Source organism: Lampetra planeri, chromosome 4 (assembly GCF_965212315.1).
Source record: "Lampetra planeri chromosome 4, kcLamPlan1.2.h2, whole genome shotgun sequence".
NCBI lineage: Eukaryota > Metazoa > Chordata > Hyperoartia > Petromyzontiformes > Petromyzontidae > Lampetra > Lampetra planeri.
Window position 1 is genome coordinate 26,862,841 of NC_136110.1, and position 13,851 is coordinate 26,876,691.

The 13,851-nt window shown below is 44.2% G+C and overlaps 1 protein-coding gene across 4 annotated transcripts in view; it reads right to left on the reverse strand.

Moving 5' to 3' along the window:
* Positions 1-5,682: 5,682 nt before the first annotated feature.
* Positions 5,683-13,851, reverse strand: part of LOC144717881 (microtubule-actin cross-linking factor 1-like) — a 261,212-nt gene continuing 253,043 nt past the window's right edge. For all 4 annotated transcript variants that reach the window (XM_078593630.1, XM_078593631.1, XM_078593632.1 and 1 more), the window contains 4 exons: positions 12,473-12,717; positions 10,128-10,241; positions 8,765-8,888; positions 5,683-7,282 (listed from right to left, as the gene is read on the reverse strand). In XM_078593630.1, the coding sequence (XP_078449756.1) occupies positions 7,011-7,282; positions 8,765-8,888; positions 10,128-10,241; positions 12,473-12,717 (755 nt within the window). In that variant the 3' untranslated portion in view covers positions 5,683-7,010. The remainder of the gene's footprint in view (positions 7,283-8,764; positions 8,889-10,127; positions 10,242-12,472; positions 12,718-13,851) is intronic.

Consider the following 13,851-nt stretch of genomic DNA (forward strand, 5'->3'; position numbering starts at 1 on the left):
TTCACGCCAAACAAACGATGGTCACATTTTTTTACGAAATTTCCTGTCGCCCATCGCCCACCCGTCACGAACAGGTGTACATATTGTAGATAATAAGTAATATTCTGTAAAGTAATCTGTAAAGTAATATTCTGTAAAGTATTATGTAAAGTAATATTCTGTAAAGTAATCTGTAAAGTAATTTTATGTAAGGTAATCTGTAGAGCAATATTATGTAAAGTAATCTGTAAAGTAATATTATGTAAAGTAATATATAAAGTAATGTTCTGTGAAGTAATCTGAAAAGTAATATTCTGTAAAGTATTCTGTACATTAATATTTTGTAAAGTAATCTGTAAAGTTAAATTATGCAAAGTATTCTATAAACTAATATTATGTAAAGTAATATGTAAAGTAATATTCTGTGGAGGCAAGATTGCTGTTGGCTGAGAGGTGGCACCTGTGGGGTGGTCTGAGGAACTCCCAGAAACCTTAGGAAACCTTCACCATGGCCTGGAGTTGAACTGAGTCTTCAATGCATTGAAGCCCGCTTCGTCCCATGGTGACGCGAACCTGCGGAGAGCGTTCTCACCTGGGTCGTTTGTGCGGGTTACCTTTGGCTCGTTCGTCCGTTCGTGGAGTAGGCATGGGGCAAATAAAACAACGTTAACATCGATGTTCTTGGTTTTGATGCGTTGACATCGATGTTGCAGCCATCCCTACGATAACATCGGAATGTCAATGTTTTCCTTTCTATGTTGTTTTATACTCACTGAAAAATTGGTGTAAAGAAATGAATGAAGCAGTCTCAACGTTCTTCGGCCACCTTCATGTTTAAGCTATTTAATGAAAAAGTAACTGGTCCCTCTCAAAATGTCGACAGGTGTTACTTGCTGTGGATGGGATGAATGGTAATCTATATATATATAATCGCAAATCTGTCTGTCTGTGTGTGTGTCTGTGTGTCGCCGGACCATACGCAGTTTCATTGGACGAAATGTGAGGGATTTGCGAGACACGATTGGTCCGTTTGGTTTTCCTAGCGCTGCGATTGGCCCGTTCATCGAGGCCGTGGCGGAGTAGCGCAGTTGGTAGCGCCCTCGCTTCCCATGCCAAAGGTCGCGGGATCGATCCCCGCGTCCTTCACAGGCGAATATATTTTTAAATCCTATATATTAAGTTCGCTGCCACGCATATAAAGAATTTATAGTGAAAAACTTTCTTTTTACGAACGCGTCCACATGCAAACCACAAAATACAAAGCCTCCAACTTAGACAACACGTGAAGACCCGTGCAACGCCGGGTTTTACTGCTATTTATATATATAAAAAAGGGAAATTTGTGAATGTGTGTCTGTTGAAAATGTTTAGCGTACTTCCCGACATGCAAAAAACGTGAAATTTGCCATGTGGGTACTTTCCAGAATGTACACCATGCAAAACTTATAAAAACATTACTTTTGTATTCTTTTGGGGGGGGGGGCGCAATAATGCATATATTTTGCACGGCAAGTGAGCTGTGACGTCACATCTGTCATGTGACCCGCGCGTGCGGAAGCGTAACGCAGTGTGCCTGCTCATCACGCACCCCCCCCCCAACCCTCCGCGAGTAAAGTGCCATACAAATGTTTTGCAGGTCTAAGACGTTCTTCGCGCAGCAATATCCTGTCGTTTACTGCCGTACGCACCGTTAAAGATGTGTGTCTGTAGCAAGCGCGTGTATGTGTACCTATGGACGGGGGGCGCGTGTGTGGGGCGAGCGGTAGTGTAGTGGTTAGTGCGCTGCGCTATGAACTCGGCGACCCGAGTTCGATTCCCACTTACTACCACCACCTGTGACGATCATTTGAACCGGTCCTGGGCCTCCCCTAGGTCGACTCAGCCTCAAACGAGTAACCGTGGTGTGAACATCGCCACTGGGGAGACAAAGACGGCCGGGCGTCGAGAATCCAAGTCCCGGGCGAAGCTGGGTAGTAAAGCTAGTATTCTAGAAAGTAAATGTAAATTAGATGTCGGTTGAATGTTGAGCCTGCCAACTGCCTTGTAATTTTCGATTGCTGAATCTCTTTCAATTATATTTATGTTTTCGATATTGCTTTTGCATATTGTTAAATAAATATCAATGCTTTGCTTAACAGATTTCACGCGATTCCTCATTGGTCATTGAACATTATTGTTTCACGCTATACAGGTGTCCCTCGATTTATACGGGTTCGGTTTGTGCGATTTCTCATGTATGGCCAACCTATTTCTACCGAAAATTCGCTCTATTCCGTTTTAATTCACCCATATGCAGCTGGGTTGTGGTCGGAGGTGGGACAACTGTGTGGACTGTGTGCATGTGTAATGACTATAGAGCCTGCATGCGGTGTGTGGGGCCTAGTGGCCACGGGAGGTAATGGCAGGGGAGTCAGCCTACAGTACGAATGCACTAGTGGCTACGGGAGGTAATGGCAGGGGAGTCAGCCTACAGTACGAATGCACTAGTGGCTACGGGAGGTAATGGCAGGGGAGTCAGCCTACAGTACGAATGCACTAGTGGCTACGGGAGGTAATGGCAAGGGAGTCAGTTGCGAGTGCGAAGGGACTAGTGGCGACGGGAATGTTCGAGAAGAGAGCGTGGTCAGGCGATGGAAGAGGACGGTGGAGTCTGGAGTCTACCGGCGGAGCGAGCGTCCAGAGTCAGCGAGAAAGTTCGGGAAGGGGAAGCGTGGCCTCGTGTCGGTATAAAAGGGGGAGATGCGCGGGAGACTCGGGGCTGTTGCAGTGGGGGTCTCCGCCTGATGTCAAGTGTCACCGTGTCTTCAATAAAGTGCCATCTCAAGAGAAGTGTGCATACACACAGCGTGGAAGTTCGCTCTCCTGTCCACTCCTCGTGACACCACTTTTATCTCACCTCCTCCCCACCATTATTTTCCATCTCGTTATTTTCCACCAATCCCGTATCCTACCGCCTACTTATTATTTCCTGGCAACTCCAAAAATTTCGCGTCCTCAACCCCAAATCCCCTCGCTCTCCCGTACACCGGCTGTACCGTGGGCCCGTCCATGAATGATTTCACTCGAGTTGTCCTCGCTTAACCCCCCCCTCACCCCTCTTTACAACAATCAATCTCTTTGGGACCTCATTTGGTTACAAGTGACACCAACTTATACGTCGTGAAATCTGAACAAAGGGGGGTGGGTGAACGGATCCATCTTTAGTTTTAAACGTGTATGCTGTTTCACTGTTTAAGTTATTTCTGTAAAGAAAACAACCCTTTCCACTTTCAACAAAATAATCATTACCAATTTCCACCCCCTCCCCCCCCCAATAAAAAACCGGTTATTTTGGTGCATTGATCCTGGATGGAGTCGCATACATCAACGTCTGCAATTGGGATTTGTTGAAACTTATCACACCACGTTTCACGCTTTGTACAGCACGTTTAAGTTCTATCACTCATTTTCAAACTATACTGCGGGAACGTCACGCTCTCTCAAATTGTCAACACTACCTGGCTGTTTTACAGTTGCAGCCCAATAAATGTGTCCTCCGTCAGCAAAATGCATCTACCTACAACAATCTATGCTTCCTGTATTAAACAAGTAAAGCACTATAAACACCTACAGCTGGTATTCACCTACAACTGTTAATTCGCCCGTAGTGTAAGAGCATGATTATAGTACGCACGTTTAAAATAACTGCAGACCACGAACGCAAAAAATGTTATTCCAAAAAAAATGAGCAATGCGTATAAGTGAGCTATTTACCATTCACTTGGGTGAGGCTTTTGAGGTGAGGTCTCCAAACTGGATTGCCCTGAAACCACCCCACACGGCTGCTTCAGGTGTGGCCCTGTGTCCCTGCTGATCATTGGAGAACGCTTTGAGGCACGCAGCTGGAGTTATGGACTGCTCTTAAGTCCTATTGTGCGCTGAATTTATAACAAAGCACACCGGAAGTTCACTTAACAAGACGCGCCTTGATATCTATCCGAATATCCTCTGTCTTGGCATACGTTTAAGCAGTTCATCTGTGTAAGTATATAAGCGTTAAGCTATCTGGTAAGATCTACCGAATTATAACTGCTTTGGGGTTTTTTTTTTATTAAAGGATAGATGTCATGACTCCAAAAATGCTTTGGTCCAGGCACAAATGAGCGGTGCCAACATGGAAGTGACGGTGCGAAAGAAGTTCAACATAAATTTTGATTTAAAGCTTTCGTGACTGCAGTGATTCATATTCTTGGTTCTTTCGGTAAAGTCACGCAGAAGGGAAATAATAAAATAATATAAATATAAAACAATATTTTATTATTTCCCTTCTACGTGACTTTACCGAAAGAACCAAGAATATAAGTTCAACATAAATACGCACACACACACGCATGGCCAATCAAGTTCACGAGATCCAGTGGGCACACGCACGACAATCATTAAACAACAATAAGACGAGACGGCCACCTAATAGTCGATGATCCACGATCCCATTAAGAGGTTAACAGTTCATGATCAGTATAATGCAGAGCAGTCATTGGGTACACACTTCATCTGTAGCAGGTATCAAGCAATGCTCTAAATGGTGATGCTCACAAATTGTATTCCATTAAAAGAATTGAACAGATATAATCTCCGGTCATGGTGCAGTTAAAAGGTGACACTCCATTTGGTGCAGATTACTCTGTAAAAAAAAAATAGGCCAATTTTGGGATGGCAGTGCAGGATGTTTCAACATAAGTTTTTTCTAAGCAATGCCATTGGCGTAAAGGTGTGCACACCTTGTGAATTGACGGTTGTATTGATTAACATGCAGAGCCAGAGGTCACAGCCTTATTATGAGACAACTTATAACTTTATTTCAGGAGTATTCGGAAGAGCTATACGGAAGACATGAGAGAGATGTGAATACTGTGTACTGAGATACGAGAGAGATGCAGCGAGAATGATGAAAGTGAGATGCATTGTGAACGCGCTTCCAGCACTTAGACCGCGAGGATGCGGTCCTCGGTTCACATGACCTCCCTCTGCACCCTTCCCCACTCCAGTGACTCCACACATCCTCTCCGCCAGTGGTTCTTACCCTGGGGTGGACGCACCTCCATGGGGGCGCGAGACATCGGCAGATTTTTTTAGAAGGCAAATCATCGATACACAAATTAAGCACGGCCACGTAACAACGACTTTGTTTCATCACACCTACGTATTTATTAACGTTACACATTTTTGTGTACGATTGGGAACCAAAGGGGTGCAAAGGCTGCAGTAAAGGTTAAGAAGCACTGCTCTATTCTGACCAAGACCGTCCAAGTAATTAGTCCACAGAGTTGTGCGCAGTAAATGTTATCATCGTGATTAAAAACACGTGACGGGCGCCATTTTTTAAATGGTAATTTGAGTAACGCCGCGGGCTGCATTAGACGAGATTCATTCTAGCCCACGGGGCAAATTGGACAGCCCTGGCATAAATGTAAGGCAGCAGCAAAAAGGAACTTGTTCACGTGATGTATAGACTTTTCTCTACTAAAAAAATCATACATTTGATTGGATGTGTATACGTGTTATAAGGGATAATGAATTAAAAGTGGAGTACATAATTGACACATCTTTGAGTGTCTTTTCATCCAAAGATTTTCTGCTTAAAAAAAAAGCTAAACATTACTCTTATGTAACTTTTTAGAATAGCAGAATTTTTCATTCGTATTTAGCACAAGTACTCTTGCAGTAGACCAAGCAATTTATTTGAAACATTGCTATTACAATGTTAGCCATCAATGGAGCAAGAAAGTTATAATTAATTAAATCTCGCAAACATGACTATCGCAACCTTAATGAAAATGTCACCCATACACTTCGAGACCTATACAGGTGCCCATATAATACCATCGTTTTTCAATTAATTATACATAAACAGCATTGCAAATGTTGTGACCATTATCGTTGATCAGAATTTAGCAGCAAATGTTCGTGAAATATATCAAAGCATGGCATATCTATGCGTTTGACGTCTGGAACACCGAATACAAATATTTGTTGACCATGAACACGAAATGAAGCAAAAATCAAATACAAAATATTCGGGAAAACTGTTCAAGCTTCTTTTATTGCAAGCGCATCTGCTTTTGTACAAAATAAAATTTGTTGAACTGCTAATGTAGTGTTTAAACTTGGGTGAAACAGAAAAATCTGGCAAAGAAATCAATTTTTTTTTATTTGAAGCTAGAAATGGCTTGATTTGTTGTTCATTTCATTTCCGTACATCCGATATAAACGGGGGGGGGGGGGGGGGAGGGGGGCGGAAATAGTGCTTACATACGCTTTTGCTTTTTCAGCCAAGTTAGTTCGGTTAATCTCATTTTAAACAAAGTCAAGCTTCTCGAAATTCCAGTCTTCAATGTTAAATATCCCTTTGAAGATATTTCAGTTTTATTTTAATATCCTAGTGTACGTTTAATACCTAGTGTTCCGTTAGTGTGAGCCATGCAATGCTTAGCAGTTTCAGTTCACCTTCTACTGAGGTATCCTCATAGTGTTTGACAATAATGGATAGCATTGTTCGTGCATATAAAGTTCTTCGGCAGCCTTCGTCACACATAATTTATGCTCCGAAGACAACTTAAAAAAAAAAAGTGACAAAAGATGGATAGAGCTCCACGGAGCCCCGAAAGCTTGTCTCCTTACAAACAATCAAAAACAGGCCATCCAATTCTGACACATCTCCCGTGCAAAGCAAGATTAGAGGTGAAGAGGTGAGCTATTTCTAAACATTATCAACGACGGCGACAACAATGAAGATGAACAATTATTATGGACATTCGTTCACAAAGTACCTCCTTGTAAAACGCACAAATTACATAAGTAAGGCCATCCGTAGCATAAAACAAAGGTCACTTTTGCTGCTGCTGCGTTGCAAGCTCCATTATTATATATTTTATTTGTTTTCTCCTTTATTCTTACACAAATAATTTACATCTCTTTCAGCTCTCGTCTAGCGACGGCGGAGGTGGTGGGCGGGGCGGGGGGGTTGGGAGGCCCAGGTGCCGCCCCGGTCACTATCTGCGCGCGCCTTTGCTGGCCGATGAGGCGGAGGAGGACGCTGGGCCGCCGAGCTTGGTGGCCGAGTTGGTGGTGGGGATCTTGGAGCCCTTGGGCGTTTGCCGGGCGCCCGTGCGCGAGGCGGGTCGCGGCTCGCCGTCCGACTGCAGGATGGAGCGCTCCGAAGCGTCCAACTCTGACGACTCGCTGCCGCGGCGGCTGCCCGTGCGGCTGCCCGGCCGACTTCCAAGCGCACTGCTCGTCCGACTGGGGGACCGGCTTGAATCGGCTGCAGGTGATACACGCGCACACGCAAAACATGTGTAAGAACGGGGATGAACGGCGCGGTTCAGCAAGTGCGTTCTTCAAGCCAATGCTGGCATAGAAGGGCCTTCCCTTCCTTGCCCTAGATGGTGCTGATGACTGTACCGCTACTGACGAGTCCGTAATGTTTCACCGCTGCCTGGATAGATGGCCTCACTTTCGACCCTTTTTGAGTCGGTTGCCTAAGCGATAATACAGCCACACTTTCAAATCTCTCATGAGTTAGTGGTAGACAAGGCTGAGAGAACTGTCCGTGCGATGTGGTGGTGACCGACACGATACACAAGCGATGATGGGAGCGGTGCCTTCCTGGTGTTGTTTTTTGCATGCCTTTGCGCCATCTTATTTCTAGAGAGGCCCTCTAGAGCATATTCGGCCTACCCTTCAACGATGGCCAGATGCCTTGGAAGAGTTGGGAGTACCAACACTTCACGCCACTGTATGCAACATGCCGATTGACTATCTGTAGTGTAATCATTTATACTGCTGGGTGGACAGAGACGGGGGGGGGGATTTAATAACCTTCTCCAATGTTTCAATGGTCACACCAGCTACGTCTGAATTGAAAGACCAGCGTGCTAACCACTGCACTCTGGCTACAATCATATTTACACTCATTAAATGCCAGACATAGAATCCATGCAATGTTCAGCACTGTAACATTCAAATATCACCGCCAAATGTGAACAATATTATGAAAGTTATACATTTCACTTGCTAGGATGTATTCGTGCGAACAGCTTTCAAATGCTACTTAAGGGAGACCATCATCAAGTCTTAATAACAATACAAATACATAAATAACCTGAAGCGATTTACTGTGGCCAACGCATTGCTCTATGAGTATGCACACAGATAATATAGAAGGTGACCTTTGTGACTAGGTAACAGCCCACTGAAACCAAGAGTGTTTTTCAAGACCTGGGATTTAAAAATAAATCATACAATCATTATTATTGAAGAGCACTCATGTACCACACGACACTTCCACTACAATGAACCGCAACAAAAACGAGGACATTTGAGACTGCCACAATTTCCCCCCCCCCCCCGCACTTATTATTCTGAAAACTCAGCAGTAAGTCGTTCGCACGAGCGTGGAATGGAGTTTTAAATAAAAATAACCTTAAATTTCGATTTAAAGCTTTCGTGACTGCAGGGATTCATCTTCTTGGTTCTTTCGGTAAAGTCACGTAGAAGGGAAGTAATAAAATAATAAAAATAAAACATAATAAAATAATTCTCACGACGTTTCGGCCACAACGCAAGCAGCCGTCCTCAGACGCTGTCTCCCCGACAGACCTGGTCTTCACCCGAGGACGGCTGCTTGCGTTGTGGCCGAAACGTCGTGAGAATTATTTTATTATGTTTTATTTTTATTATTGTATTACTTCCCTTCTACGTGACTTTACCAAAAATAACCTTCCCAGAAATGCAAGCAACTCACCTAGCGTGCACGGTGGGTGCGTTTCGGAGGCAGAGTCTGACGTCAGGCTGTCGTCGCCGGTGTGAAGGCTTTTGCCAGACAGGTAACCCGGAGGCCGGAGTCTGCTGCCCTGCACAGGAGTGACCTGCCAGGGGCATGTGAAGAACGGTGAATAATATCACATTAGGGCCTCGCTACCATGCTGTTCATCACATCTCTCCGTTATTTTCGTAACTCAATATACAGTCTCTTATAAGTTAGTTGATAAAAATAATAATCTTGCAGCCAATATTGACAGGGGTTACTTTAGCGTGTGTTCTTTGGTAAAATACAAGGGAGGGGTGATCCTTATAGTTGTATAGCACATAATGCCGTGAACTCAGCACGACCTGAGTTTAATTCCTGGCCATGGCAAACACCAGTGGCGATATCTGAACAGGTCATGGACACCCCCCCCCCCATTCACCAACTCTGACTGACTAGTGTGATAAAGTACTTTACGGTTAAACCCACATGACTGCAATGGCATGGGGAGGCCTTCTTTCAGCAGCGGATTGTTGATGGCTGAAAATTATTGTTAAAATACAAGAGGTATGCAGTTAGTAGGAATACAATTGCAAGCCGAACCTATGGACATCCACAAGTTCAATGTCCAAAATGTTAGCTTGCATTTGTATTCCTTTCAGTAGCATTTGCTGTTGATACAGGGCGATCCATGTACAGATATCCCACTATAATACAATTAATATAAGATGAGGGGGAAAAACATTTACACGTGTGTCCCACCTATCTCCATCCATTTATTATATAACTTTCGTTGTCTCTTCATATACTTAGTCACACGTAGGTTGCTGTTGTTATTCAGTCATGCGTAAGTCGAGGCGACTGGTGACTCGTGATTTTGTCACAGACACGTGTGTGGTCTCAGATATAGCCCAACAAGGAAACAAAAACTTCAACAGGGTTATACAAGGTGAAAGTTGGGGGCGGGAGGCAGACAATTTCCTCTTGTAACCACAAGAGCCGGGTCGTAATAAAACAGTGGGATGTCTATAATTGGATCGCCCTGTACTTTTCAGCCATCCAGAAAAAAAAACCAACACACTTTGTGTTGCAAATGATTAAAGTCCAAAATCCTAAAAAAAAAAATAGTTCCATTCCTCAGTAATGCAATATTAGACACGTTCGAAGCAGTTTATCAAAGCATGTACTCAACAACAACAACAAATATCGAGCGTGACCGGATTACGGTTATACAATTTCCGATACCGCACCGAGAACACGGAAACCTCTTCCCAGTGGGCAGGCAGCAGAAAGAGAAACAGCCACTCAAATCGACACTCTTCCTTAAAGTACCGAGGCACACTTGGCATTGTTTGCGTACCTCAAAGGGTGGACTCTCACAGTCTTGGCCAATTGGCCTTGCTGGCGTTGAGGTTTTGCTGTTGACAAGCCAAGGCTTGTCATAATTGCGGCTAAGGCTCAAAGCTGAAGGTTGCTGGAGAACGATGAAACCATGAAGAGGGAGAGACAGAAGACACAACACATTGTTGGGATGGGAGGGGAAAGAGGCATGGCAGAGGCCAGGTTTGGAAGGGTTTGATTCAATGGAGACAGAAAAAAAGTGGAATTGGATGGGTTATGCCATGGGGGGAAGGGGGAAAGGGGAGATCAAAATTAAATAAGAATAAAGCAAAGCTTATATATATGATTACATATATATACACACGTATACACATATACGTATACGCACAGATAAAACACTCCAATTTGCATGCATACCAAATGTTATGTGAAATAAACCAAGCATGTGAGTTCACAAAATCAAACCAAGAATGAGAATGCAGTAGCGTAGAATGGAGGTTTTTTGTTACTGTAGAGGGCAGCCTCAGTCTATTGGAAGCCTGCGTGTGAAGGTGTGCGCTAGCATCTACAAGCTAATATTTGCACAGAATTCTTCATTGCCACAAGCAATGATACGCACGCGCAAAACACACGCACAATCTAATTTCGAGCAACATGCATGCGATCAAAACGTATCTCATAATAATAGGAGGGTAACATTAATCGCGTAGATTCATGCATGCACAAAATCTTCATAAAGGTTAATGCTCTCTGCAGTAATTTCAATCTGACTTGCACCATTGCTTACATGCCAGAATATATGACATGTATATTTAAAATAAAACTGTCAAAGTATAGCTAACCCAATGTCAGACCGTCCCACAGAAGCGGGCATCGCAGAACTACTTCTGAGATTCCTTCAATTGCTTCGAAACAACATGCCCTGCTCTAGATATGTTAATTACTTGGGATGTTTTTTTGTTTATCATCAGAACTAGAATATTGTTAAATTAGGGGCAAAACCATGCTTAATATGATATTCTTTGGTACAGTAATCGATCACTTGGCTGGGACCATTAACTCACTGCGAGGGAGAAGCCAATTTAAACATGGGTCATTGATTGGATTTTAACCGAGATTTTCAGCCGTGCTCACTGCACCCTCGGCACCCAGCCAACTGTAAAAAAATAATTCTACATATATTTTGTCGATTAACTTGCAAACTACATAAACCATACATTCTCATGAGCTATAGGTCAGTACAGAAAACACATTAGCTGAGATGATCTTCATTATATTGCCATGCAAGCAGTGTTCATTCAAATAATAGTACATTTTTACAACAAAACAGGCAAGTCTTTAAAAGTGACAAAGATCTGTTGTCACATGACAGCAGACAGTGCAAAATTACATTCGGTTCTGCACACAGACACTACATGGCAAATTGCACAACTGTTTTTACCAAAGATAGTTGGAGGCCAGGTACCTGCCAAGTATGTGTTATGGCATTGGTGTTTATCCATGTTACTGCTCCGTTATCACTGCTCATTACACAAACACAACTATAAACACAATGATCCTAATGAACAAATAGCATTTGCACGAAGATCATTTGGTAGGTAAATTCACAATAATACAAGAGGCACACTTGAGACAATTTCCATTAAACTTCAGAACGATTATGCACAATGCAAGAAACAGTTATCAGATCAACTTTAAAGGTTATCAGGGCAGTCCAGCAATTGCTTGCTCATGGCATTGCTTGGTGGAAGGGCCTCCACTACAGGAAGCTCTAGCGATGCCCTTCAGGGGCTATTTTGGCCCACTCTTGCACAATGGCCAGACATCTTGGATGAAGTGTGAGTACCCACACTTTACCCCACTACATGCCACCTGGCGATTGACTGACTGTGGCGTAACCCAATTATATTGCTGGGGTGGACAAAGGCGGCAGGGGAATTTAAGAAAACGGTGTCATCTGCCATGCCGAACTTCAAACTGGCAACCGCTGAATTGCAAATCCACTGTGCTAACGAACTAAACTTTTTTTTATTTTACCAGGTAAGGCCCACTGAGCTATGTAGCTCTTTTTCAGAAGCGACTCAGCCACAAATGATAGCTCAACAAAGTGGCTTATCGCGTGGAAATGTATAGCAGCATAAATTGCTCTAACCATTACGCCTCGGCAGAATATAGCATAACAGGAAGCTGGCTTCCAACGAAATGCAATCCGCCTTGCACGGCACAAACACACACACAGGAGTGCACACACAGCTGGCCACTCTTTCTCACTCCCTCGGCGGTGGCTTTTTTCGCGCTGCGGAAATGTGCCGCCGGGCCGCTCTCCCCAAATAGCGAGGGATGCCCCCCCGCTGGGGCACTCACCCTGGGCGTGCTGGGGGTATTGGAGGAGCCCGAGGAGGGCGGCGTTGCGCAGCTGCCGCTGTTGTGCGTTGGGGTGTAGGCGTGCCCGTGGCCGTGAGAGTGCGCGAATCCAGCGCGCGTCGGCGAGGCCGTACGGGATGACGGGCGGGAGCGCTTCCCTCGCATCCTGAAGGGCGTCATGGACTGGCTGGCTCCCTCGGGTAGGATGAACTTCTCACGGAGCTCCAGGTTTGTTCGACCCTTCGCTGTGGTGGGAACCGGACAGCAGTCATGAGAGAGAGAGAGAAATAAAAACACGCACAGTTCAGGTGTGCCCGCACTGTAATTTCGCAGCCCCTGCTGTGGCATGAGAATATATATATCATTAGCCACGAGTACATTTGCAGGCCTGAAATTGCTTGCTCGCATCAACTGCTGGTGGAAGGGAGTACACCAGAGGGAGCACGAGGGTACTTTGGCCTACTCTTCCACGCTGGCCAGACGCGTATTGGAACAGGTGGGAGTACCCACACTTAACCCCACCATAAGCGATAGTTTATAGTGCTCGGTAGACAGAGGCAGGGGGATTAAGGAGCTCATTGCATCTGCCTTGCCGCGAGATGGAATCGGTTGCAAAGTCCAATACGGAAATATAAAGAAACAAATACAGACATTTGGTAAAAAAGTTACAAAATATCTGAATTTCATTACAATTAAAACAAGCACATACATGGTTTCATGATGAACACATGCAGCTTCTTAAACAGGCAAACAGTCTTGGAAATATTGTTTGCAAAGCAGGTTAACAATGTTTCAGCTCCCATGCCTTGCTCTAAATATGAATGAAGCTTACGTGACAAAACCGAGTTTATAAAAGCAAACGGTTGTCGTAAACACTCGAACAACATAAAAAAAAGCACAAACAAGCTGCAAATACATTGTTTAAAGATCACAATCAAATCGCAAAGTGGCAAATAAAGGGTTTTCTGCGGTCGCAGCGCCATCCCCTTGAAAGATTAATAAACCAACACTACGTGCACGGACACAAACAAAAAACAAAACACATGCGGGAATAACTGCAGAGGCAGGAGGAGGGAGGCTTAAAGTTAACACACACACACACACCGACTAAAGGTTAGTAGAGCATTACACTTTTGTGCAGCTTGAATAAATCAAGCCACTGTGTGGAAACATTTATTTAAAGCAGGGGGGGGGGGAAACCAAGGAAATGAGACGAGAAGAGAAACGTTGCCAACCTATGGCAGACTGAGTGGTTATTGAAGAGTTTGACTCCGAGCGCAGCATTTTATTCCCGTGGTGGTGAACTAGAAGAAATGTGAGTCAAGAGGCAAAAGGCAGAATGTGTCACACAGGAGGATGAGGAGCAAGCACCAGGCCTG